Consider the following 27448-nt stretch of genomic DNA (forward strand, 5'->3'; position numbering starts at 1 on the left):
CTGACCCCCACAGGAGCACTGACTTTGACTCTCATTCATGGAGAAAGTTTCCCAGACTTCAAGATTCATTCTGCCCCTGAGAATAAACAAAATAATCCTGTCTTAATAAGTTAAATATCTTAAAATTAACATTTGCTTTATGGTCACTTCTGCACTGCAGTGAATGTAAGGTTTAGATGTAGGGAAACCCTTCTGAGCCCACAGGATGAATTACCACTAACACAGATCCTATGTGAGGCCTGTCAGGAAATCATCTCTTTAAATCAACAGAAATCACAGATATAACAGGGTTCAGGTTAAAAACAAACACAAAACAAGAAGGTATGAGGAGGAAACAAAAAATCAAGCACATTGGAAGGGTTACACTGTATCTAACAGATATTCTCCATGATCCATAACAGCATCATCCCAAAGAATTCCCATTACTGTTTGTTTGTTCACTGAGAATATTCTTGAGTGTGTTCAAAGCACTTTTCCTTCCATTCCTTCTCCCCAGTGCAGGAATTCCCTCATAATTACCAGGCAAAGAGAACAGTTGTCATGCTGAAGCCATGAGCATTCCAGGCAACAACCCTAGCTCTCGCTAAGATGATGATTTCAGTAAACTTCCTTTGCAAAGCTGCCAGTTTCCCTAAATCAAACGAGTAAAAGAACATGCTTTCATTTTAGATTTCTTCAGAACTTTCCAGGCTCAGACAAATCTTGTGATAAATCTGAAGCAGCTTCAACAGTTTAAGGCAGGAGCCACAGCATTAGATGTTCCCTCCTCCACCTTCAGACCTCAGACTGAGATCTGCAACTCAATGTGGATTTTGAAAATTGCAAGTTTCTCATTTTAATGAAGTTAAATCTCTCCAGTCTAAAACGAAAGTGGTTTTGCACACTCCAAACCATGAATGCCTCATTGTTTATGCTGCTGTATACCCTGGCTGTCTCTGTTTGACAGCTTTGTATTCTGCAGCTATGCCAGCCCAGCAAGCACATTTACCCCTCTTTGTGTGCTCTGTGTGAAAAACGCCAATCACTTGTTTTTAAAATTTTAAAAGTTTAATAAAATGGTTATAAAAATAGCAATATAATTAAAGTAATAATAATTTGGACAAATTGGGATTAGGACAATATGAGACAATAAAAACAAAGAGTTAGGGACAGTCTGGGTATCTCTTTCTGGGCAAAATAAGCCCAGAAAAGGACCCACGTTAACAGAGGATTAACCCTTAAAAGCAACAGCCTGTTGCATATTCATACACCTCATCCATGATGCAGAAATTCCATTCAAACACAGGATTCTGTCTGGGCAGTGTCAGCTTCTTCCTCTGAATCCTGACAGCATCTTCAGGCCTGAGTGAGGCAGGAAGAAGTTCGTTTCTTCTGATAATGGATCAATAAATTCTTTTTCTCTGAAAGATTCAGGTGTCCTATGGCTGCTATGTCTGTTCAAATCCTTTCTTTAGAAAAAAAAGTATCCTACATAGCATAGTTTCTATTTTAACATTATGTTATAACCCAAAACTGTATCTAACACACTACTTAAGAGAATTAACACAGCATAACTTTCTAACACAACACATACAACATTCATTTTAATATTTGCAAAAAGCCAATCATAAAATCTGCATTTTTCACATCTGTGTGCTGGCTGCAGCCTGCTGCCTGTCTTTTTAAGCAGAGCCAGCTGCCAATGCAGATGTTCCAGTGAGTACGTGCAACACGTGCTTCAGGGGGAGCAGCAGCTTCCTGAAAGCTGGAAGGGCCAGAGCTCTGCTCTCACAGCAGCCTCAAAGCTGACACCACCAGCCTGTTTTGTTTTTTTTTTTAAGTTCTTCTAAGTCTTCTGATGTTTATATATTATATATTATATATTTATAGGCTATGTATTATATTTTATTTATAATTATATATTTTTATATTTATATATTTCTGTAAATACTTAGTGTTTTGCATTCTTTTCTGGAGGAAGAGGAATTTGATGGACTGTTGGTTTGTCCAGTGTCATTGGAGAGGTGGCACTGTCACCCTCCAATCCACTGGCTCTTTTCAAAATCTGTAAATGTTAGTCAGAAATTAAACACCCTTCTTTTTACCTTGGAGATTCCAGTGTCTGTGTCATTTTATTTCGTGTCCTGAAGTGACACCAGCCCATTGAAACCTGCAGTGAATGGGGTCTCATCCACTGTTTGGGATTCCAGTGCTCTCCCCACCCACTCCCCAGTCAAACAGCTCATTCGCAGGAAGAAATTAAGAATGTGTCTCCTCTGTTTCCCTTTTTTTTTTTGATCCAGTTCAGTGCCTCAACCTGGTTGAGATTTTCCCATTTGACTTTAACTCACAGTGTTTCTGCCTGACTTTCTTGAAACTCGTTTTGTCTTTCGAGCACTGCTCTGGATACAAAGCTTTCCTGTGCACATCTAAGACACCCGAGGAAGTTTGTTCCTCTATTTACGACACAGTGGGACAGAGTTTGATAGAAAAAACTTCCTTTCCTGCATAGTCTATGGTGGCAAGCCACTAAACTGCCACGGAATTACGGAAAACCCCTCCAGGCCTTTTCGATCGGTGCAGTGACCCGGGGAGGAGACAGAGAACCTCAGCCCTGGGCTGCAGCTGCCCGAGGACACCGCAGAGGGAGCTTGACAGGGGTGCCGGGGGGATCCTGGTGCCGGGGATCCGGAGCTGGGGGGGCTCGGAGCCGAGAGGGGTCCCGGTAACGGGAGGGGCCGGGAACCCCGAGCAAAGGGGGACCTGGAGCGGGGGGGGTTGGAAACCGGGAGCTTGGAAGCCGGGGCTTTGGCAGCCGGGATTGCTGGCGGTTCCGGGGTTTTGCAGCCGGGATCCCGGCGGTTCCGGGCTTGTTGCCAGCCGGGGTTCGCGGCGGTTCCGGGGTTTGCCAGCCAGGGTTCCCGGCGGTTCCGGGGCAGTTCCCAGCCAGGTTCCCGGCAGTTCTGGGGTTCCCGGCGGTTCCGGGGCAGTTCCCAGCCAGGTTCCCGGCAGTTCCGGGGTTCCCGGCGGTTCCGGGGCAGTTCCCAGCCAGGTTCCCGGCAGTTCCCGGCGTTTCCCTGCGGTTCCGGGGCCGGGCCGCGTCTCCCTGCCAGGCGCCCCCTGAGGGCCGGAGGGCGCGGCTGTCGCAAAGCGCCGCCAAGCGCCGCCAATCGCTGCCTGTGGCGCGGCGGCCATGGCGGCCTAGGGCCGGTGCGGCGGGGCCGGGGCCGGGACGGGCTGGGCCGGGGCTCCCCCGCCGCCGCCGCCCATGTGGCTGCAGCAGCGGCTGAAGGGGCTGCCGGGGCTGCTGTCCAGCAGCTGGGCGCGGCGCCTGCTGCTGCTGCTGGTGCTGCTGCTCGTCGCCTACTGGTACCTGGGCGCGGCGCGGGCGCGGGGCGCGGGGCGCGGGGCCGAGCCCTGGGGCCCCGCCGCGCTCTGCCTGCAGACGGCCTCGGGCGCCTGGCGGGAGCAGACCCAGCGCGGCGATGCGCTGCCTCTGCCTGAGGAGGCGGTCGGCGCCGGCGAGCCCCCGGGGCTGGCGGTGGCCGGGAACGGGTTCCTGCTGCTGGACGTGTCGGCGGGGCGGCTCTGGGTGCGGCCCACGGGGCCCGCTGCGGGCGCGCCGCTCGCCACCGAGTACCCGGCGCTGGTGCGGCTGAGGGCGCTGGGCGGGCGCGGCGAGGCGCGGGCGGCGCTGGCGGCGCTGCGGGACGGGGCCGTGCGGAGGTTGCGCTGCGTGCAGACCGGGCCCGGCTCCGGGGACTGCGTGACGGTGCGGGAGGAGGTGGTGGCACACCGGAGCCGGCCGCACCTCTACCTGCAGCGCATCCGCATCGCCAACCCCACCGCGCGGGTGGCCGCCTTCGAGGCCTCGGCTCCCGCCGCCGCCTCCGTGCCGGGCGGGCGCTTCACCACCAGCCTGGAGAAGGTGGAGGAGCGGCAGTTCCTGCTCTCCTCCGGCCGCCTGCTGCTGGCCGGCAGCCCCAAGGTGGTGCTGGTGGTGGTGGCTGCCAAGAAACTCGTGAGCCGGGTGCAGGTCGCGCCCGAGTCGCACTTTGACGAGACCCTGCTGTCCGTGGTGTACACGTCGGAGCCCATCGAGGTGTCCAGGCTGGAGGAGACCTTCAGCAAGCTGAGGGAGGCGGCCAAGAAAGAGATGCTGGAGGTGATGCAGATGGGGGTGGAGGATCTTTTCCAGGAGCACCAGCAGACCTGGTCTGACTTGTTCATTTCAGGTAAGGAAAGTGATGCTTAGCTTCCATGGGGTTGCTTTAGAGAGTGTCTGAAAGCTCCTGGTTGCTGTAAGGTCTCCAGAGGCTCTGGTCTTCCTGATGAGTTGTGGGTTAGTGAAACAACATTTCTGGTTTGGAACCCAGCTTATCTTAAACTGGAGTACACCTGACCATGTATAGAAAGTGATAGAAGAACATTTATAATCATTATTCTGTGTGTGCTGCTTTTCATGGCTTCAGGAACTTCACTGATTTGCCCTGCATGTCAGTTGGAAATAAAGTGACCTTTAGTGATAGCATAAAAGACAGATTCTGCATGGAGGCTAAGGGCTATTCTCCAAAGATGCTTTTTCTTAAGATTTTAATGTCTTACATAAAAGAGTAGCTGACCAAATAATGTAGAACTTGTTATTTTATAAAAAGATTATGTTCTTTTGACAGATCATTCTTGCAGAGTCATGATGACAGGCCTGTAAGGCATCTGTATATTAAGTTAGCTTTGTCTTTAGTGGGAGCTTGGCTCTCAAACTGCCAAGCAGCAGAGAGAGTATCTTAGACAAACACAAGGAAACATTTCACTTTTGGTACTACAGGACACGAAACAACATGAGTGCACACACTGCTGCTCTCAAGGTGGAGAAGGGAAGTTTATTTTCTGATTCCAACATTTATAGTTTTCTAAAAGTGACAGTGGATTGGAGGGTGACAGTGCCGCCTCTCCAATGACACTGGACGAACCAACAGTCCATCAAATTTCTCTTCCTCTATAAAATAATGCAAAACAATGAGTTATTTACAGAAAGTGTGTGAGAAAGTTCCTTACAAGAATGTAAACATCAGAAGGCTTAGAAAATCTTGAAAAATCAGTGTGACACACTTTGGTGCTTTATGGATAAAGAACACCATGTTGAACATCAGTGTGCGTGTTTGATCTTCTTTTCCTTCTAGTTAATTCCTGATTATTGCTTGCTTTCTTTTGCTGCAGGGATTGAAATGAGGAAGATCACAGATGCTCACACCCCATCCAGCGAGACTGTCAACATGACCCTCTACTACGTGCTGTCAACTGTGCCAGCCCCCCTGCTGGACCCTCTCCTTGCTGGTGAGGACAGGGAGAGGATTGAGGCCAGCCTGAACTATGCTGACCACTGCTTCAGTGGCCACGCCACCATGCACGCCCAGAACCTGTGGCCACCCAGGCTGACCAGTGTCACCCAGATCCTGCAGCTCTCAGACCTGTGGAAGCTGACTCTCCAAAAACGGGGCTGCAAGGGCCTTGTGGCAGCTGGAGTGCACGGGCTGATGCAGGGAATGGTGCTCAGCTTTGGGGGTTTGCAGTTCACAGAAAACCACCTTCAGTTTCAGGCTGACCCTGACGTGCTCCATAACAGCTACTCCTTACGTGGCATCCATTACAACAAGGACTTGATCAGTTTAGCTGTTCTCCTGGATGCTGAAGGAAAGCCCTTCTTGCATGTGTCTGTGAAGTTCCAGGAGAAGCCTGTCAGACTGTATGCCTGTGAGGCAGGCTGTATGAACGAGCCCGTGGAGCTCACCTCAGAGGCACGAGGCCACACCTTCCCTGTCATGGTGACCCAACCCATCACACCACTGCTGTATATCTCAACAGATCTGGTCCACTTGCAGGACCTGAGACACACACTCCACCTAAAAGCTATTCTAGCTCATGAGGAACACATGGCCAAGCAATACCCAGGCTTACCCTTCCTGTTCTGGTTCAGTGTGGCCTCCTTAATTACTTTGTTTCATTTGTTTCTGTTCAAACTCATCTACAACGAGTATTGTGGGCCAGGAGCCAAGCCCCTCTTCAGGAGTAAGGTATAAAACTGCTGCTTTTGGCTGCTGTCCTCTGGGTGTTGTCAGCCTGATGTTGTGTCAGCTGTGCCTGAGCAGGCTCTCTCTTGGACTGTGAGGATTTTCAGTCTCTCTTGAAACAAGCAATCTGTGACCTCTTGCAAGGAGGATTAGGGCAGGGATTGGAGCAGTAGGGATCAGAATCGTTAGAAAAGATAAAAGATAAACTCATTGTCTGTCCTTAGACATTTGTGAGGCTGCAGGTGGAGGCAGACACAGCTTTCTGTCCTTTTCCCACATCAGTGTAGGACATGGCTTGTTTCTGTGCCAGCAGTTGCAGCTGTCATGAAGTGATGATTCTTGTTGTCCAGAAGGCATGTGAGAGAGCTGCTGTTCTTGTCTGTACTGCTGTGTGGAGACCTGCACACCTGCCTGCCTGCTCTGAATGTGTGAGGTGTCCACAGCAGCACCCAAAGGCAGGCTGGTGTTGGAGGTGAAGCTGCTGACTTGCTGGGACTTGTGGTAGGTGTTCATATTATAAACACTGTGCAGCCCTCCATCACACCACACTTACCACCAACATTTTGGGAGGAAGCTGAATTGGTGTTTCTCCCAGTCAGACAAAATGCAAAGCTGTGCTAAGGAAAGTCCTGAGTGCTTTTTACTGTGAGTTGAAGGTTTTGGCTCCAAGCTCTGGAGCCAGAGCTCCAAGCTGATCTTACCTGGGTGTAAAGAATTTCAAGTTGTTCTGAGTTGCCTTGGAAAACTTATTTGCTGTAAAAACTTAGCACAGAATAGACAGTAGATGGTGAGTTCTGTTCTTAGAACTGGGAATTTCTGATTGTGTGTTGATATGAAGTGGAAATGCAAGACCAGACTGGTTTGCTGTGTGAGCTAGTTGTGCTGTTCAGAGGCTTCCCTCCTGAGGGCTGAACTGAGTTAAATGTAGCTTTCATTTAGAAAAAAAAGGAGCTGATAGTTAAACAGCTGTCAGAGGAAAAGTTCTAGCTATAGATTGTACTGTTATTCCAGATTATAAAATCAAATTTGATTTTGGATAGCTAAGGCTGAACAGAAGGTATTGAACCAATCTTGACGACTGTAAGGGGTCTTGAAAGTGAGCTGGAAGTTTTCCTGTCAGCTCACTGGTTTTGTCATTTTGAGCACTGGAGTTCAAGCCTGATCCCAAGCAGGTCTGAATACTTTTGATCCAATAAAAGATTGAGTGGGAGGTGCTTGTAGCCAGACAAACTAGGAAGAGGTAGGATAGAAATGTAAATCAGACAAGTGCAGTTAGAAGCCTCTGATCATGATCAGCACCTCAGTGCAAAGGGAGGAAGGGGTTAGGAGGTGGTGTCAGTTATTGTGTAACACCCCTGAAATGTGTCCTTGGAATTATGTAATTGTGTCCTCTCACTGTTGTCTATCCAGTTGCCTTTGTCATCTCCAAGATTTGCCTTCTGCCTTTACCAGTGACCTGTTAACCCTTGCTGCAGGTGGCTGTCCCCGACTCTGCCCGCTGAAGTGCCCAGAGGCTGCACAGCCACAGCAGGGCTGACCTGGCTCCTCATCCTCCTGGGCACTGCAGAGCACACAGCTCTGCTGCCTCCTCTCAGCTGGACCTACTTCAAATGAAGGTGATGCAGAACTTCATTCCAGAAACAGGGAAGAGGTGGAAAGCAGCTGGAGCTCAGAATCTGTAGCAGTAAGCAAGATAGATGGTCTTGAAATAACACCCTGTTCCATTCCTTGTCCAAGTGAACTTAGTCCTGCTTTCAGCCTCCATTTGCACAACACACCTGGCAATATTGCAGCTGAGAACAAGGAGCATTTGAAAGCAACAATCCTTCTGTGCCTTGCTATTACAGGAATCTGAGACTTGGAAGGTGTGGTGATTCAACTGTTTATCCCAGAAGCTTGTGTAACAGATGTGTCCTTTCCCTGTAAGCTGTTCAGTTCCCTAGGAGTAATCTATTTGGTGAAAATACTTGAAGATATACTAAGACCTTGGATATTTTGATCTGTTTGGTTTTGGTTTTTTTTATTTCTACAGAAAAATAAAGGATAATGATTCCCTTCTGAGAGTTAACTAGAAAACTTTAGTGTAACTTCCTTTCTGGTATACAGTTTGTAATTTATTGCTTGGGGGGAGGGGGAGTATGTTAATTTTTCCTCCACTTCAATAACAGTCAATTTAACTGTCAATATCTAACAGTCTTAACTGTCAATAAGTTCTGGTAACAGGATTTTCAGCCTTTATGACTGTAGAGTGCAAAATCAATTTAATGAAATTGTTTTCTGGATATGCACTTGGAAATGCTGACCTACAGGTTTCCTATTCTAAGCCTATTGAGACTTTGTGCATTGATTTGTTTTGGCTATGGGGGAAGACACCCCACTTTCTAGTGACTTACAGGTTGTTTGGTTTTAAAATACCAAAGCTGTTGTTTCTAAATAAATACCTTTCAGTCTAATCTGACTGCTCAAGTGTGGTTGGGGTTTTTGTTGGGTTTGTGTCTGTTCTCTCCTGCTGTTGCTCCCCACCCAGCTGAGATAAGCAGGGCCTTATGTTACATCTGTGGCCAGTTTTGACTTCAAATACAGTGTGGAAAATAATATATAAATGGATATAAGACAATTTGGAAGGCACAACAAGTGGCAAAAACACGCAGGGTAAAGCTCATCTCCATTTTCTTGCTCATTATAACCTTGTTCTGTCCTGAGGAATGAAGGCCAAGCTTTACTTTGAAGAACACAGAAACAATCCCAGGGAATCATCAAGCAGCAGTTTTAACAGCCACCCAGCAAGTAATAAATTTGGCACAGTTGGTGGTCCCAAGATAAAACTGGGTCAAGATTTAACTTCAGATTTTCAGAGGGGTTACTGTGGTTGCAGATGAAAAACATCCCTCAGGAAAGCAGATTTCAATGTCTAAGTTTTCAGCAGAAAATTCAGTTTACAAATTAGTACAGCAGAGTTACTGCCCTTCAAGGGAATAAAGATAAGGAAGCAACAGAGTTCACTTAAGTTGTACACAGGTACATTGTGTATTAAAGGAGATATTTTCTATTTGCTTTAACAGAACATACCAGAATCTCCTTCTCTTTCTCACCAAAGTTCCATGAGCTGCTTAGTTTCTGTGAGATATCTGGCATGAAGATGATAAGAGCTTCCAGGGGGTTCTTTCCAAGCCAACATGGTATCAGCTGGAGGCTGAGCCATTTTGATATTTCCTGGCAGAATTGCCAGCAGCCTGACACCCATGGAGCCCAAGGAAAACTGTTCAGGCCTGGAAAAGATGGATAAAGCATGAACAAAACAAAACACAAAACAGCTTTGAGAGTGTCTAAAATTAAATATATTAGGATTCCTTGAGAATTTCCTCCATAACAAAAGAAGTGTTTCAGAATTCCTCCATGAAGAAAGGGGAAAAGAAACAGCATTTATCTATTTACAGCATGCAAGAGAGCACAAAGTTATATTTGTTTACATTAAATATATTATGATTCCTGAGAGAATTTCCTCCATAACAAAAGAAGAGTTTCAGAATTCCTCCATGAAGAAGGGGAAAAAGAAACAGCATTTCTCTATTTACACTATGCAAGAGAGCAGATTATATTTGTGAAATGCAGAAATGCTGAAAGAACTAAACAAAATTCCACATTTACAAGCACACAACAAACAAAGCAAGTTAAAATAGTAACTGACCATCTGAAATTTATACTTTTAGTTGGAATTCATGAAAATGACAGTGACGTGGAAGTTAAACTGAGCAGCATAACATTGTTTAGCTTGTAAATGCAGACACTAAGAAAAGAGCCAACAAATGAATGGAAAAAAATTTCGAATCTCAATTCTGCACTGTTAATCCTGGTTTCTGCTTTTGACAGATAATAAATACAAGATGCCAGAACAGGGTTTGGTTGATGCAATTTGCAATTCAAAGTGCAGCTTCCTCAAGTGCTATTGTCTGGGTAGGAAAATACATTCTTGAGAAGCAGATAAAACAGCAAAGCATTCTGTGTTCCTGCCTTCCACATGTGTGCTCCAGGCATCTTTCATCCAGCACAGTATCTACTGCTGAATGGAAGCTCTGGAAATCAGGTTTTATGCTGCTTATTAATCTTGACATTAAACATTAGATTTATTTCAGCATTTTTGAGCCCCTTGTTTGGTGTCTGTGTGCAACACAACTCTGGTTGTAAAACTGGCATTATGATATTTGTTTCCATTCTAGTAAGTTGGTTTTCTATGAGTGTCCTGGTTTATGGGATGGAATTTTTTTTTTCAAATAACCAGAGAATGGTTGGTGGCTGGAAAGGTGAGAGAGGATGGAAAATTCCTGTAGTAGAAGTAAAAAGAAATAGAAAAAAGAAAAAAGATAAAAGGGGCAAGTGAGAGCATTGATATCTAGTCACTGATCTCAAATGTCAGTAATGAATTAAGACACTTCTTTTTGTGGCAGCATCTCTGGAGTGGTGTAAATGCTGCTCTTGCCTGTTTTGTCATTTGTGGGTAGAAGTGTTTTGCTCTTCTCATTAACAAGCTCACAGTGTTTTATAGTTCTGCTCTGGGGGTGCACAGGCTCACTTGCAATGCTGCAGGGAACCCTGTTCTCTTCAGGGAACAAAGGGAAATAGGAAAGGAATGGAGTCTGACTCACCACAGCATACCAGGATTTCAGCTTCTTCATGGACAGCTGTTTCTTTGTATGGCTTGAAGTATTGCTTCAAAGCTTGAAGTTCCACTTCAAAGTGGTTGGAGTCTGCTTTGCTGAAGAAGTCTGGTGTGCTGAAGCACGTTGCAACTTGATCTGGGAAAGAAAATACAGGTTTTCAGTCAGTACAATGTGGTAGATACCATTCAGTTGCGCACAAAACAAAACAAAAGCAAGCCAAGACCCCAAACCAAAATCAAATCCCAAGGAGTTGTATAATTGTACAAAAAGTAAGGTAGGAGGGGAGCCTCTAGATATCAACGAATGCAACCCCAACACATCCAAATCTATCACTGTCCCAACAGATCAGTCACTTACTGCTGACATATCACCAAGTGTTAGAATAATTAATTTAACATTATCCTTCTGTGGACACCTTGTGATGAAATTTCAAGGCAATGGAAATGCACACAGCTGCTACAGATAATAAGCATCAAATTTGGAATTATATTTAACCAAGTTGTTTGTATAGCCTGTCTCCAAGGTCCACCTAAATGAGGATTTTATGTACATAGATAATTATTCCACACTGATACAAGTTTTCTATTGATATTGGAATAGCTCTGCATTTGAAGTCATGTGTTCCAGAGATAAAGGACACTGTATAAAATGGCATGGAGCTGAGCCTTCAGCCTCCATCACCAGCAACTGGCACCATGCTTGGAATCCTCTTTGCTCTGTTAGCTCTGGCCTCTGCAGGTACGTGCCCAGCTTCTGCTTTAATTTTAAATGATCAAGTTAATTAAAATCGAAAACCAGCTTTCCTTTTCTAGACAAATTGAACATTCTACTTCAAAGGAAAAAATACAGCAGAGGATGTTCATTACAAGGGTTTCTTGAAAGAATAACTGGGTGCTGTGCTATTGGATATGTTACAGATATTTTTCTAAACCTTCTTTCATCCTATTTGTGTGTCTTCTAGCCTTTGGCTGCGGGGTTCCTTCCTACCCACCTCTTGTGACCAGAGTTGTTGGAGGGGAAAATGCAAGGCCATACAGCTGGCCCTGGCAGGTTGGTGATTCTGTGCTTTCTCTGCAACTGCTGGGGCTGTGCTGCCTCTGCACAGCACAACCGAACTGAGCAAAACCACCTCTTAAATTCCATTTGATGCATCTTGCCTGACACCTTTTGTCTCTTCTGTTCTGATCAAGCCTGAACTTTCCAATCTTCTTTAAAAAGCTCTGAATGTGCTGCATTTTGCTGGTAATGTGCAGGTGCACAGTTTGTGGTCACTGGGAGTGGGGCTGCTGCAGAGCCTCATCCCCCGTGGGCACAGCTCTGAAAACAGGTGAGCAGCAGTGAAGGCAGTGAGCCATGGAGTGCCCAGGGACTGACAAACCACCAAAGGGAACAGAGGGGTGCAATGCATGGACATGAGGGGGGTAAAATGTTGGGCTAAAGAGCAAAAAGCTTGAAGCTCTCTGATGTGGTATGGTGTTACTGTGTATGGGCAGATGCTTGAAGTGGAATGATGTGGAATGATGCTACTCTGTGTGGGAGAATGCTTAAATCTTCTGAAATTCTGTATTGTGGCCCTACTGACATGGGAGAAAGCTTAAATCTTCTGAAATTCTGTATTGTGGCCCTCCTGACATGGGAGAATGTTTAAATCTTCTGAAATTCTGTGTTGTGGCCCTACTGACATGGGAGAATGCTTACATCTCCTGAAATTCTGTGTTGTGGCCCTACTGACATGGGAGAATGCTTAAATCTCCTGAAATTCTGTATTTTGGCCCTACTGACTGCAGCATGTGCTGTGACATTCCTGCAGGCTCTCATTTTAAGTCAAGTAGACTCGGGCTATTTAAGCAAGATGTATTTTAAAAATCAAGCTTTGGATGATAGGGAAGGAGGAAAAACCTTTCTGTGGCCAGGAGTTGGGAACTCCAAAGCTTTCCACCATCATCAAGTTGTGTTCTGGGTGCAGGAACAAAGCACAGTGATGAAAAATGAGTAAGTAAAAGCCTGAACCTTACCTGTTTCCTTGATCCCAGGTCTCCCTTCAATACTATTCCAATGGCAAGTGGAGTCACACCTGTGGGGGAACCCTGATTGCCACCAACTGGGTGATGACAGCTGCCCACTGCATCAGGTGAGTAAAATGAAGGTAAATCTGACCCAGGAAGCAGCACTTGAGCAGAAAGAAATGAGTGAAAACCATATCAATGCCAGTTTACCCTTTCCCAGTTGAAAGCTCTGAGTTTTGCATCATATCTTTTGATTAAAAGTCAGGAGAATGACATCTCTTTATTTTCCTAATGTAAAAGAGGAAAAAACCCCAGTTACCTGAATTATATATTCTTAATTTCCATAAACAAACCACAAACATCTTTCTGTTTTCAAGCTGCTATTAAAATTCAGCTGTGTTGTCTGTTTCTGTAATATATGCCAGTGAGATCCACAAGTTAACTAATCAATCCACTCCCTGAAGAAATAATCACAAATATGTTGAATATATACAAATAATTTTCAGTAAAATCTTCATATTGTGTGGAAAACAAATGATCAGGTACAGCACTGTCATTGCATCATCAAAGCTGCTTCCACAAACACAACCCCATTTTGCTCTGGGGTTATTGTAACATTAATTTGTAGCAAATATTATAAATATATAATATGAAACATGAAGGATTGGCTGCATGTTATAATTATAAATCCTGTGTATTCTATCTGTCACACTGTTATTTATTATTGAAGTTATAAAAAGAAAGTCCAAATTGTTACTGCATTGAAGAATGTGAGCTGAATATTGCAAAGATTAGAGGCACCTTGAGTTTATAAAGAAGCCTTGAGCAGGAGTTGAGAGGACAGCTCAGAGATTAAATAATTATCAAGTCCAGAACAAAATCTTTGCCCTTAGCAAATCACTGGCTCGATCCAGACAAACCTGCCTGTGATGAGAGATTGCAGCCAGGGCTGTTCTCAGTGAATCTCCCAGGAGCCAAAGGTGCAGCTGTATAACACAACTGAGTGTTCATCCTTTTCTTGCCCAGCTCTACTATGACCTACAAAGTGCTGATTGGAAAATACGACCTGTCAGCTACGGAAGCAGGATCAGTTGCAGTTTCTCCATCAAAGATCATTGTCCATAGGAACTGGAATTCAAATAATGTTGCCAATGGGTAAGCTGGTGGAAGGTATTTTTTCAGTTTTTAGGTGGAGGGTAAAAATCAAACTGCCTGAATCCCAACCATCTGGAGTTATGGTAATTAAATTAATGTTTAGAGCCTCCTGTTCGTGTCCAGTTTCTACCTTCCCCCTCAGAGAATACAAAGCAATTAACAATATTGATTTTTTACTAATTAATAATGTTTCCAGAAGCCATTTTCATGTTCATGCTTGGGTCCGAAGCTGTTACATGCAGTGATATCTCTTGTACAATGAAAGGGAAAGAAGGATTTTATACAGCATTCTTTGAAGCCCTCCTACCAGCAGCAGATACAGAGTTATGGATCACTAATATCCATGTGGCTGAAGGACCCCTGTGTCCTGCTGCAGGCTAAGGGCAGTAACAAAGAAATCCCCTCAGTTCCAGTCCTTAGACTGGAGTCCTAACATGGTTTTGGCGAAAAAAACTATAAAAGACAGCTCTCTTCCATCAGGAGTACAGGCAGTTCTGCAGGGAACAGCCTCCCAGTCCATGAATTTGCCATGAATTTCTTTGGGGTGCAGGAATATTTGCTGTTCATGCACTGCCCCCTTTGCTCCCTTGCTTCTCTTTGGAATAGGCCTGTGGTGTTTGTGAGAGATGAGAATCTGACTCCATGTTCTCAGAAGGGTCATTGTTATGTTATATCATATCATATCATATCATATCATATCATATCATATCATATCATATCATATCATATCATATCTATACGAAAATTATGCTAAAGAAAGAGAACGATACATCAGAATTATCATCCTTGTTAATAGTCATTCCCATTATTAACAAGAATGATAATGAAAGCTCATGACTGACTCCTCAGAGTCTGACACAGCTGGACTGTGATTGGTCATTAATTAAAAACAATTTACATGGAACCAATCAAATATTCACCTGTTGGTAAAGAACCCCCAGCACCATTCCAAAGCAGCCAAACACAGCAGCAGCAATCAGACAATTATTGTTTACATTTTTCTCTGAGGCATCTCAGCTTCCCAGGAGAAGCAATCCTGGCAAAGGGATTTTTCAGAAAATACCACAGTGACATAGGCCAGGTGCTGTGTGACTGCTGAGTACTCAGGCTGCTGTGTTTTAATCCATTTTTGAAACCTTTTCACCTTCCCTTTCTCTCCCCCACCGTGCGCATGTGACCACAGGTACGACATTGCTCTGATCAAGCTCTCTCAGCACGTCACCCTGAGTGACAAGATCCAGCTGGCCTGCCTGCCTGCTGCCCAGACCATCCTGTCCGCCAACACTCCCTGCTATGTCACTGGCTGGGGAAGACTGCAGAGTGAGTATTTGGCCATTTGCAAAACCATGAAATAACAAAAAACACCTTTCAGAAGCTCCTTCTCATCTGAGGTTGATGGCAAAGATTGTTAATGGCGCTCAACGTCCCCTTGAAGCTCAGTGTAGTGAGGTAGTTTATTATATTAGGCCCCACTTCACTCACACATTATGATTTTTCTTTTTGAAATTTATTTTCCTTGTGACAGAGCTGGTAATGCACCTGAGGGGCCTTTATTGAGCTTTTAGGAGCTATTGTAATGCAAATGTTAGTAGTGTGCAGACACGTGCATTTGCTAATCCCAACACACCTGATGAATGCCTGAAGGCACACAAGGGAATACATGTGAAGTGAAGGAAATCCCAGAGTTGAGCAGAGGTGTCAGCTTGGCTCAAGAGGGAATTCCTTGAGGGATAAGTAAATTGCAAACTCCTGAAAATAGAGCAGCTCTTTGTTTCTCTAACAATGAGACTGTTTTTAATGGAATGCAAATTTTTAGTGAGTGAAGGCGTATATGAAAGAATGGAACTAAGGGACACTCGTACCTATAACAGCTTCTCGTTTGATATAGCCCCTGTGGAGTGCCTCACCTGGAGTGATGGTACCCAGACACCATTTAGCAGAGCAGTTTTATTCTCCCTTCAGTGCCAGCTGCCACCATGACTCTGTGTTTCTGCTCTCTCTCAGCTAATGGACCCCTTCCTGACAAGCTGCAGCAAGGCCGTCTGCTGGTGGTGAATTATGCCACCTGCTCCAGCTCTTCCTGGTGGGGAACCACTGTGAAATCCACCATGGTTTGTGCTGGTGGGGATGGAGTCATCTCCAGCTGCAGCGTGAGTCCACTCTCAGGGCTTGGGTTTAGATTATTGAGTTTGGGATCTGTCACAGACATCTTTTCATTAAAATCCCTTTGTTAGGGTTTTTCCTGCTGAAGCTGAGAAGTTTCAGCAACAAAGTGTAAACAATGGTTATCTGCTGCTGTGGAATGCAACAGGTAGATCCACGATTAATCTCTTGTAGGTGTTTGGATTTACTGATCACTCATGGCAGAGCTGCTCTCACTTTCTGCTGGGACACAGATCTTTGTTATTCATTCTTTTCTATTCTTAGCTTAGCTAGCCTTCTGAGAACTTTTCTTTCTATTCTTTTTAATATAGTTATAATGTAGAATATATATCCTAAAATAATAGATCAAGCCTTCTGAATATGAAGTCAACGTTCTTGTCTCTTGTCTCACCCTGAAAACCCCTGTGACCACCGTCACAGGGATCCCTGATGAGGGGAGAGAATGATGCATCTGACTCCATCTTATCAGAAGGCTAATTAATTACTTTATTACACTATATTATTCTATATTATATTACATTAAATCTAAACTGAATTTGCTAAGCACTTAACTCTGCACACACTGCACAGAATCTCGTCAGCGACAGTCCTGACACACACACACACCTGGCCCTGATAGGCCAAGGAAACAAAGCACCATCACTGTGGGTAAACAATCTCCATATTGCATCCTACTTTTGCACAAGCACAGGCACAGCAAACGATAAGAATTGCTTTTCCATTCTCTGAGGTTCAGAGAATGTGAAACCCAGAAATGTCCTGGGGAAGAATCGCGCCTTGCTTTTCTCTGCGAGGAGAAATGTGCTGACACTGAGCAAACAGTCCTGATGGGAAGGAAAGGTTAAAAACCCCCACAGAGGAGCTGCTGACACTCTGACTCTGTTCCCCCTCCTGCCAGGGTGACTCTGGTGGCCCGCTGAACTGCCAGAGGGCTGATGGCACCTGGGAAGTGCACGGCATCGTCAGCTTCGGCTCCTCCATCAGCTGCAACTACTACCACAAACCCTCTGTGTTCACCAGGGTCTCTGCCTACAACAGCTGGATCCAGCAGGTGAGCAGCTGCTGCACAAAAAAGTTAAAAAACAGGGTGACATCCACACACCTGGCTGGGCAGAAATCCTCACTGGGAGCTTCTGCCGCCGGCTAAGGGAGCTGTGTCACTCCTGATTCAACCATTACCAATTCAAAGTATCTTCCTCTGAAACAGATATAAATTTTTTTTTCGTTTATTCAAATAAGTTTTAGTAGTAGGAATGCATTCTCCCTTTTTCCTAGACCTATATTGTAGTCATAAAAATTTACCATATATTTCAGACAGCTGGCTGTGCTGGGGCTCTCTCACTGAGATTTCTGCCCCCTGCTAAGGGAGCTGTGTCCCTCCTGATTCAATCATTACCAATTCAAAGTATCCTCCTCTGAAACAGATATCAAATTATAAGTTTTGATAGTAGGAATGGATTCTCCCCTTATCCTAGAGCTTTGTTGCAGTCCTAAAGATTGACCATATATTTCAGAAGTGATTGCTCAAATTTGCATTCATCAATGCACTGATTGTTGCAATTGCATCCTAAAGGGTAGAACATGCAGCTCAAGTCTGGAATGTCAAACATCTTTTAATTTAATATGAACTTTAAGGAGAAAAAAATCTTATTTCACTTATTTAAATCCTGTGACTTGGACACAGCACATACTGTTCACGAATTCCTGCAGCTCATGATCTGATTTTTCAATTGTTTTACATTTTTATAGGTTATGGCAAGCTACTAATCCACTGAGACCTGGATGAGAGATACCAAATGACCTGTGATCAAAAAATCCTGTGAAATTACACTTTTACCAATACAGTTATTAAACCAAATGCTAGTTAAATAAACTGCATTTTTCGCATGATAAAAACAAATGTGTCTCTGTCATTTTTTCCTGACTGTTGGCAAGCCCAGAGCCCGTATCTGGGGATAACACTGGGTATTTTCCTTGTCCTGCTGAGATCTGTGTGGCACGTTGGTTTGTGGCACAGTCCCTGCCCTTGGGGTGGTGTTAGCTTTTCATACTCAAAACTACGTGTACTTCATTTACAATAATTTTCCAATACCTATAAGAGGAATAGCGGATTTGTCTTTACAAACCAGCTGTGGGTCTGCTGGTAGATAAAACCATCATCTGGAAGCTAAAGGAAACAATGGGAAGGATTCCACTGATTGATGAATGGAAAAAGAGATTTGCTTTTACAAATGAACTTTAGGTTTGCTGATAAATGAAATTAGACATTGAGAGATGAAAGAAACAGTGGGGAAGAAAAATCCCTAAATTCAGTTAGAATTAAAAATGAAAAGGGAGGGTTATACATTAGAGGGAAATCTTTGGGATCAGGCATTTTGGGAAGTCTGAACCTCTCAAGTACCTCAGAAATGGGGAAAGAGAGAAGGGAAATGTGGCTGGGAAATTGGGATAAAAAGGAGGCTGCATCTTCCAAAAATTGGAGAGATCCCAGGGGAATGCCCCATGGCCTCTCCCTTGATTGAAATAAGGCCAGAAAGGGACTCCTCTGCCTCTTTTTTGGACATAAACCTCTCGTATTGGTGGATTAACTAACACCTATCACCTATGTTAGACACTCTGCCTCTGCTCTAAACCAATCCAAAAGTGTCACCATCACAGCAGAAGAGGGAGGACAAGAAGAAGAAGAAGAAGAAGGAGGACAGGACACACCCAGATCCCTCCATCTTGCCTACTGAACCCCCATCCTAAAATCCCAAAATTCTACTTTTTCACCCTGTGACAAATTAACTATCACTCTTCTCAAACTCCTGTGGCTTGTAAATCCTCGCACAAAGCTGGGAACTGTTTCCATGGGTTAAAACCAAAGGCACAGGTGTCTGTGACTCCATGCCAAGGTCTCCGAGCCCCCTCCAGGGTCTGGACTCCCCCAGGGCAGCCAGAGGGATGTCCTGGGCTCTGACACCCCTCTGCAGAGCGTGGGCAGGGGGAAGGGTCAGAGCATCACCAAAAGCACCTGCAGGGGCTCGGGAGGAGGTGCAGGGAGGCAGCAGCAGGAGCCTGAGGCCGGGGTGGCGCTGCTGGAGCCGGGGATGCCCGCAGGGAAGGCAGCAGAGCAGCCCGCGGGTCCCTGCAGGTGAGTGTGATGCTTTTACAGAGAGCTTTTACACCCGGCATCTCGGATCTAGCAAGGGCAAGCTGTTGTATTTCTATGGCACTAAATAGTTGTTTAGTTGTTCGCGCTGGGTGTTTGGGGATTTGCGCTGTTCGCATTATTTGCATCCTATCGCCGCACGTTCTTCCCCTTTTCCCCCCAAACAGCCCCTCCAGCTGTGGATTCTTACAGCAAGAGCCGGCTCTGAGGGCAGACCTGTCTCCCCCATGGCCCTGCTGGGCCTTTTTTAGTCATTCAGGTGAAGAACTCAGCTCCTTTTTTAGTCATTCAGCTCAGAGTGGGCACTGTCAGCTGCCACGCTGGCACAAACCTTTTGCTTTGTTTCAGAATGCATTGAAATTGTTAAATACCACTGTTAGTGATATATAAAATAACACAGTTGTGGTTACAGGAGCTGGAAGAAACACTCTTAAGATCAGACAATGCCACTGGTTTCTTTAAATATTTTTTTTAATTCTTTTTTTTTTTTAGGTGTTTTCCCTCTTCCAATGCTGGTGGTAGAAGAACAGTTCAAAGGATTTTGACAGCATGCATGGTCTCCCTCTGCAGCCTCCTTGGGGCCATTTCTTTCGATTTGAGCAACAGCTTGGAAATGTGGAAAGACACAGGCAAAGCCCTTGAGGAGCTTTCCTCCTGTGAAAAGCTTTGGGCTGCTCACCTCATCTCTGTCCTGCAGCAGGAGAGGCACAGCTGGCTGCTCCCAGCAGCAGATCATCCCATCCCAGCAAGGAACACATCATTCCATTCCCACCTTTTGGGCAATTTAAACTCCCTCTGCATGGCAAGTGAAGCACAGCTGTACTGTGAGGATTGCCAGTGCAAGGAGGAGAAAATCTCCATCTGTAGGTTTTACACAGCTGACCTGAGACACAAATTGAACGTCTCAGGGGGTGCTGAGGCCAGGCAGGTGCTGTCCAGAGCCATCTCTGAGCTGCTGGAGCATTTCAGGAGTCCCCATGAGGATGTCCAAGCCATGAGACACAATCCTGACTGGGCAGACACGGTGGCTTTCAAACTCTTGCTCCAAATCAGAGAAGCTGTGCTCAAATCCCAGCCAGTGCCAGCCCCTGTGAGCCTCCAAACCACTCTGCACCAGCACTTTGCCACTCTGAGCCATGCTCTCTTCTCCTCAGAGACTGCACATAAGTGCTGGACAGACAATGTCAATCTGTCCCTGCATTTCACCCATTTTGAAGGAATCCCTCTCTTCACCCCATCCCTGGGTGATTTTGTGTCCCTGGAAGCCACGGCGAGGGGATTGCATCGCGCACAGAGCTGTGTGCTGCAGGAGGGGCAGGGAAAGCTGCTCAGGAAATCCAGGGAAATCCTGTCCACAACCAGCCTCAAGATCAGTCTGCTGGTGGTTGCCTGCCTCGTTTACCCCATTGTGCTGGTGTCCTTCAAGCAGATGACAGATTGGATCCACAATTATGCCAGGAACCTCAAGGAAAAGACAGAGGACCTGAAAAGGGAGAGGCGCCTGGCTGAGGACCTCCTGCACCAGATGCTGCCAAAGTCTGTGGCCAAGCAGCTCAGGAAATGCCAAAAAGTTGAGGCAGAAAACTATGACCAGGTGAGAAAATGCAAAGGATGTTGCCACCAAGGGTATAAAAGTATTTATTCCCCTAAAACAGCACCTACCTTGTCACAGTTCTGAGCATCCTGGGGCTGCAGCTGGAGTCGGGCGTGGATGGAAATCCAAATATTCCCAATGGCTTTTGGAAAGAGCTGTGCAGCGTGCCATGGAGCACCCAGGCTGGTGGGGAAGGAAGAAGAGCTGAGATTTCCAAATTCATAGCTTTGGACACCAAATATCCTATACTGGCAAATTGTCTTGCTGTTTAGAAGCCTCCCACAACAGCCAGCACCACTGGATCGTGAGTTCATAGGAGGAAGAAACAATCTCCTCCTTATAAAATATCACTAATAAAAGAATTGCTGCTGCCAGTGTTGAATTTAGCAGCTGTGCCCTGAATCCTCCTGCTACAATAATTGCAATACTATTCTCTCTTTTTCCCTGGACACCCCCTTACTTTCAGCTGTGAAACGCAGTACAAAATGTCTGCATTTAATCTGTAGGTATCTTTATCAAAACAACAACCTGTAATTGCACAATTAATTATAATCCACAATAGTCATGACATCAAAAGTGCTGAACCAAGGCAGAGAGACAAGGTGGCCCCTCCAGATTAATTGGTATTAGCAAGGATGATTTGAGTTTAAACACTGACACAATTCAGACAGCACAGAGAAGAAAATTCTTTGCCAACAGCTGCAGCACACATTTCCTCAATTCTATTCTTTCTTTATGTTTTATTTTTTTAAGTTATTTTTTTCTGTAAATTACTTGATCATGACAAACACCATTTGAAAATGAAACAAAACCCAGTTAATATTTTCTAATTCAACAAGAGAGGAGCCAGCAACTGAGATTTTATTTCACAGGGTTCTTTGGTATCTAGTTTTATCCCTATCACAGTTTAAATAATTTTTAAAGGAAAATGAGACCGTACTTCTACAAGAAGTCTCTTGATCGCTACTCACAAGATTCAAAGCATTTGACTTTTAGTCAAATGAGGTATTCACAGAAGTGCAGGTGCTAAGCTTTGGAGATAAGAATAATTTTATCTTTCAAAGTAGTAGAGAAAAATTGAGAGTCAGAACTTGTTAATTTAGGAGTGTTTTTACTGAGCTGTGCAAAACTGGTGCAGACTGTGGCTTAGGCTCAAGATTTCACAAATCCCCAAACTCCTCATGCTCTCCTTCTCCTGTGACAGGTGACCATCTTTTTCTCTGACATCGTGGGCTTCACAAGCATTGCTGCCTCCTGTACTCCCCTGCAAGTGGTGGAGATGCTCAACAACCTCTACGTCTGCTTTGACACCAGGATTGAGTCTTATGATGTGTACAAGGTGAGTACAAACCCACAGGAGAGGGATCTGCAAACTGCTGAAATCTTTCTTACTCTGTTTTCTGCTGAGTACCAAATAACCCAGGCCAGGAGTTCAAATCCATGAAACACAAGACCTGCCATCCTACACCACATTTTGGCGAGTGTTGCTTTGATTTTTTAAGTTTTTCTAAGTTTTTTGATGTTTATGTTTTTGTAATTAATTTTCTCACACACTTTATATAAATAACTTATTGTTTCGCATTCTTCTATGGAGGAAAATGAAATCCTTTCTTCTATTCTTTTAGTATAGCTTTAATGTAATATATATCATAAAATAATGAATCAAGCCTTCTGAAACATGGAGTCAGATCCTCATCTCTTCCCTCATCCTAAGACCCCTGTGAACAGCGTCACACTTTCCAACTCCCCTGAATATTCCATGATTTCAAAAACATTTTATCCCTATCCTATCAAGCTCAGTGCCTGCCACTTAGTGTCACTGTCCCTTCCTACCAGGTGGAAACCATTGGGGATGCCTACATGGTGGTGAGTGGCCTGCCAGAGAGGAATGGCAGCAGACATGCTGATGAGATTGCCAAGATGTCCCTGGACCTGGTGGCAGCTGTGAGGCAGGTGGTGATCCCTCACATGCCACGGGGCAGGCTGGAGCTCAGGGCTGGGATCCACACAGGTAACACAGGGATGGGGTGAGGGTAGCAGGAAAACACAACAGGGAACAGTCACTTAGAATGTCGTGGCCTGCCAAGCAAATTGTGTCCTGTTTGCCATCTGTATGGCTGTTGTCTTCTGTTAGGTGGGCAGTTTTCCTTATCTCTTCCACAACCAGGAGACATCTGCTGATAACAGCTACTGAATGTCACTGCATGGCTGATAAGAACTGCAGCATCTCATTGGGAGATGTGAGCCCAGAGGGAGGAGCCAAGCATTCCTACCTGGATATAATCTGGAGATTCTGGAACACCAGCACAACTAGATAGATTTCCACTGGATTCCCAGAGGAACAGCAGCTGCCTCTTCCCCGGGATCTTCAGAGGCAGAGACTGCACCTTTCTCCAGGATCCCTGCTCCAGCAGAGCCACCCCTGACACTGCAGGAGGGCTGAGCCACAATTCCAATGGGACTGCCGCCAACAGCCTGACCCACAGGGTGTCAGGTTGGGTTCTGACTCTGGCAGTGCTGTTTTGTTTTACTGCATTGTTTATTTTACCTTTTTATTTTCTTCCCTATTAAAGAACTGTTATTTCCTGCTCCCATATTTTTGCCTGAGAGCCCCTTAATTTAAAATTTATAGCAATTCAGAGGGAGGAGGTTTACATTTTCCATTTCAGGGGGGGTTCCTGCCTTCCTTAGCAGACACCTGTCTTTCCAAACCAAGACAATTGGTGGTGATATCCCCAGTTCTAAATTGCTTCCCAGACCTGGTGTTTCACAATCTCCAGATTATATCCAGGTAGGAATGCTTGGCTCCTCCCTCTGTGCTCACATCTCCCAGTGGGATGCTGCAGTTCTTATCAGCCTTGCAGTGACATTCAACAGCTGTTATCAGGAGATGTCTCCTTGGAGGGAGGAGTGGTTGTGGAAAAGATAAGGAAAACTGCCCACCTAACAGAAGACAACTGCCATCCAGATGGCAAATAGAATACATTTTGCTTGGCAATCCAGGACATGAATCAAATTGAGACTTCTCTCACTAGGTGACTGCTGTGCAGCCAGGCCCCAGATGCACAGAGCACTCCCAGTCACCAAATCTCTCTGAGGACGCAGAGCGACTGGCAAAGGTGCTGGCATTTGACACTGTCCTGCACTTACTTCTCACTGCTTCTTACCACTCGCTCCTTTTTGGGGTCTCTCGTGTTTTCCCAGGAGCCTGTGTGGCTGGAGTGGTGGGCTACAAGATGCCTCGTTACTGCCTCTTTGGGGACACTGTGAACACGGCCTCACGCATGGAATCCACCAGCCTGCGTAAGTGCCTGGGCAGGACCCCCCCCCAGCCAGACCCACACCTGCCCTCTGCACCTCCGGGGCTCTGCAGGGCAAGGAAATCCCCAACACCCTCACATCAGGCACAGCCAAGTGGGAAATAAGGTCTGTGGAGGAGAAGGAGTGTCACTGAGGGCTGAGAATGGCACAGGAACAGGCAGGATTGTAGAAGGAGCAAAGAAGGGTTTATTCAAGAGAACCACACGCAGTTTTTATAGTGACACAGGAACAGGTGAGAGGCAGGATTCTAGAAAGAGTAAAAAAGGCTTTATTCAAGAGAACTGCATGGTTTTTATGATGAGACAGGAACAGGCAAGAAGGTAGGATTGTGTTTTCTCTGGGACTCAGGGAATCATCAATTCCTGCTCTGCTCTGAATCCTAGCACAGAAGATCCACATCAGTTCTGCTACGTACGAAGCCCTTCTCACAGATGATGCCTATGAAATTGAGCTGAGAGGAGAAATTGAAGTCAAGGTAACAGATTTTCTGTAACTTTACAACAATAAAGGCATCTAATGGGATAGGGAGGAGATTATAGGTTTGGCCATTGCTCTTCTGTGAAGAGCACATCAATTTTTAACTGTGTCCCCAAGGTTCTTTAGCTAATTCAATTGCAAGTGGCTGCACAAATACTCCCCAAAGTTGAAGAAAAAGTGTTCTGTGTGCTTTGAAATATGCCTGCTGTGCCTGCACCTGCATGGAACCACAGGAGTGTGGCCCCAAGTCTGAGGATTCAGTCAAAGACACATGGGTTAAAGCTTATTTTAAACCCTTAGCAACACTGCCAGTGACCAGCAAGGCAGTGACCTCTGAACAGAAAAGATTATTAGCACTCAAACTGCACATAAATTATGATATAATTTATGATTTAATATACTTCATAATTCAATTCATAAATAATATTTTAAAAATATAATAGATTATAATAATGTTATAAATTATCATATATATAATATATATTTATGCATTATATATTTTACGTAAATAATAAATAATATTATATTTATTTAATATATATTATTTATTATATATTTATTATATTATTTTATTTAATATATATTTATTTTATATATTTACATAAATAATAAATATTATAAATAAATATTAATGTAATATAAATATAAAAATACAAATTATATTATATTATATATATAATAGATATATGTATTATATATTATATATAATACATATATACATTATATATTTTATATACATTATATTTATATAATATATATAAAATATATAAAATATATTATATATAATATAGATAATTTATAATATATATTTAAAATAATAATTAAAATATAAATAATATAAATATAAATAATATAATAAATATAGTAAATTCTAATAATTTATAATTTATAATTTAAAAACAAATAAAAATAAAAACATGTAAAATATATGAAAATTATAATTCTTTCCCTAATCAGCAGCCATTTACGAGAGGAGAGATAAGAAATGCAGGACAGGGAGTAGCTCTGGCTATAAAGATTCCTGCTCTGCTTCACTCTGCATGAAAACAGCTTTTTCTCCTCTCTCCTTTTCTTGTCCAGGGCAAAGGGAAAATGAAAACCTACTGGCTCCTTGGGAACAAGAACTACAGTGTTCAAAATGACAGCCTGGTGTGCCACTGGAACCCAGCAATCTCCAAGAAAGAAAAGATGGGAAGCAGCCAGGGATCTGTCCAACAAGTAAGGAGGTGAACATCGGGCTAGGGGAGATTCCTGGAGAGAACACAGCACTCACTGCAGGCTGGGACTTGTGGAAATTGGATATTTGCCTGCAAGGAGGGGGCTCTGCTGTGTGTGAAACAGCCGTAATGGGTGCAAAACAGCTGTAATGGGTGCAAAACTGCTCCTAATGTGTGTAAAACTGCTCCAATACGTGTAAACCAATTCTGCTGTGTGTAAAACTGCTCCAATGTGTGTAAAATAACTCTGCTGTGTGTAAACCAACTTTGCCATTTGCAAAACAGCTCTGCTGTGTGCAAAACTGCTCTAATGTGTGCAAAACTGCCCTAATGTGCATAGTTGCTATCTTATTGTATTTCATATTTCTCGAGTCCCATACTATTGTTATGTTATTCTAAAGTCCATACCTTCTAGCTGGTTTTCTACCATGCAGCTCCTCTCTGCTGTGCTGTTCCTCATGGCTTCACAGGGGCTCCTCCTGGGCTCTTGACCCAACCCCTTTCATCCCAGTTATCTTTGCAAGCCACAGCTGCTGCCCAACTAAGGACTTCACAGCTGTGGCTCATTTAGAGCAACTAGGACCCACTTATCCAATACATAGGACTCTCACTACATTTCCCCCTTTTTTCTATTACTAACAGATGTATTCAAATACAATATAGATATTCAAGTACAATATATTCATTTCCTTTACAATACATGTTTTATCCCCAGACTCAAAGGCCTCATACACCACACAAGTACAATACACACAATCTTCCACAGCTCTACAGGCTCCTACAGCTCTCAGGCTGTCCTATTTTCCACAGCTCTTCAGGCTGCTACAGCTCTCAGGCTGTCCTATTTTCCACAGCTCTTCAGGCTGCATACCTCCATCACATCGGGGTCACCAATCATTGTATTGTATTTCATATTTCTAGAGTCCCATCTTAAAGTCCATACCTTCTAGCTGCTTTTCTACCATGCAGTTCCTCATGGCTTCACAGGGGCTCCTCCTGGGCTCTCGACCCAACCCCGTTCATCCCAGTTATCTTTGCAAGCCACAGCTGCTGCCCAACTAAGGACTTCACAGCTGTGGCTCATTTAGAGCAACTAGGACCCACTTATCCAATACATAGGACTCTCACTACAAATGTGTGTTTCTGTCTGTCACAGGCTGCTGTGGGAGCCGCTCCAGCTGCACGGAGCCCTGCCCTGCCCCGGGATGAGCTGAGCCCAGGCACCCACAGCACCCAGAGCAGCTCCAGAGCAGACTGGAGCCCTGGGAGTGCCACCCTTGGGGCGAGCCAAAGGCAGGGGAATGGCTTCCATCAGAGCTCCCAGCTCAGCCCCAAGGAAAACCAACTTTCTCTGGGCTCACCTGCTCTGGGGGAAGGTGACAAAGCTGCCAGTTTAGAGCACAGGTCCCATGGCACTGAAGCACAGTGGAAAAACGAGCTTCTTCCAGGTTTTGTGGATGAGATGTGACAGCAGGAGAAGTGACTGGGCTGTCCCAGGCACACACAGCTCCTTTAAATACCATTCTCTTCTTGCTCCTAGCCAGAATGGGTATTTTTAGATAGTGGGAACATAAAGCACCAGTGGAAATTTAGGAAGGCATCTCCAAACAAGGAGAAGCTACTGAAGGGCAGGTGGGGTTCCACCAGGACCATGACTGG

The 27448-nt window shown here is 44.7% G+C and overlaps 3 protein-coding genes across 3 annotated transcripts; all 3 read left to right on the plus strand.

Moving 5' to 3' along the window:
- The first annotated feature begins 3226 nt into the window (after positions 1 to 3226).
- On the plus strand, positions 3227 to 8500 carry KIAA2013 (KIAA2013 ortholog). Its single transcript, XM_063176761.1, has 2 exons — positions 3227 to 4214; positions 5197 to 8500. Exons 1-2 carry the CDS (start codon positions 3248 to 3250, stop codon positions 6054 to 6056), a joined length of 1827 nt encoding a protein of 608 aa, XP_063032831.1. The 5' UTR covers positions 3227 to 3247; the 3' UTR covers positions 6057 to 8500.
- A 2900-nt stretch (positions 8501 to 11400) lies between these two features.
- Positions 11401 to 17796, plus strand: LOC134429620 (chymotrypsin-like elastase family member 2A). Its single transcript, XM_063176860.1, has 8 exons — positions 11401 to 11443; positions 11667 to 11755; positions 12739 to 12836; positions 13738 to 13866; positions 15050 to 15186; positions 15871 to 16016; positions 16928 to 17080; positions 17779 to 17796. The coding sequence occupies exons 1-8, from the start codon at positions 11401 to 11403 to the stop codon at positions 17794 to 17796; spliced, it is 813 nt and encodes a 270-aa protein (XP_063032930.1).
- Positions 17797 to 19118: 1322 nt separating this feature from the next.
- On the plus strand, positions 19119 to 26280 carry LOC134429506 (atrial natriuretic peptide receptor 2-like). The gene is made up of 8 exons (XM_063176706.1): positions 19119 to 19162; positions 20543 to 20774; positions 21979 to 22113; positions 22611 to 22785; positions 23979 to 24077; positions 24479 to 24570; positions 25653 to 25790; positions 26260 to 26280. Exons 1-8 carry the CDS (start codon positions 19119 to 19121, stop codon positions 26278 to 26280), a joined length of 936 nt encoding a protein of 311 aa, XP_063032776.1.
- Positions 26281 to 27448: the final 1168 nt, after the last annotated feature.

The sequence above is a fragment of the Melospiza melodia genome, chromosome 26, assembly GCF_035770615.1.
Source record: "Melospiza melodia melodia isolate bMelMel2 chromosome 26, bMelMel2.pri, whole genome shotgun sequence".
In the NCBI taxonomy this organism is placed as follows: Eukaryota; Metazoa; Chordata; class Aves; order Passeriformes; family Passerellidae; genus Melospiza; species Melospiza melodia.

Coding starts and splice junctions, on each gene's coding strand:
- KIAA2013 (XM_063176761.1), top strand. CDS start 3,248: ATGTGGCTGCAGCAGCGGCTGAAGGGGCTGCCGGGGCTGCTGTCCAGC. Junction 4,215..5,196: donor GTCTGACTTGTTCATTTCAG/GTAAGGAAAGTG, acceptor CTTTTGCTGCAG/GGATTGAAATGAGGAAGATC.
- LOC134429620 (XM_063176860.1), top strand. CDS start 11,401: ATGCTTGGAATCCTCTTTGCTCTGTTAGCTCTGGCCTCTGCAG. Junction 11,756..12,738: donor CATACAGCTGGCCCTGGCAG/GTTGGTGATTCT, acceptor CCTTGATCCCAG/GTCTCCCTTCAATACTATTC. Junction 15,187..15,870: donor TGGCTGGGGAAGACTGCAGA/GTGAGTATTTGG, acceptor GCTCTCTCTCAG/CTAATGGACCCCTTCCTGAC.
- LOC134429506 (XM_063176706.1), top strand. CDS start 19,119: ATGCCCGCAGGGAAGGCAGCAGAGCAGCCCGCGGGTCCCTGCAG. Junction 20,775..21,978: donor AGGCAGAAAACTATGACCAG/GTGAGAAAATGC, acceptor CTCCTGTGACAG/GTGACCATCTTTTTCTCTGA. Junction 22,786..23,978: donor CAGGGCTGGGATCCACACAG/GTAACACAGGGA, acceptor GTGTTTTCCCAG/GAGCCTGTGTGGCTGGAGTG.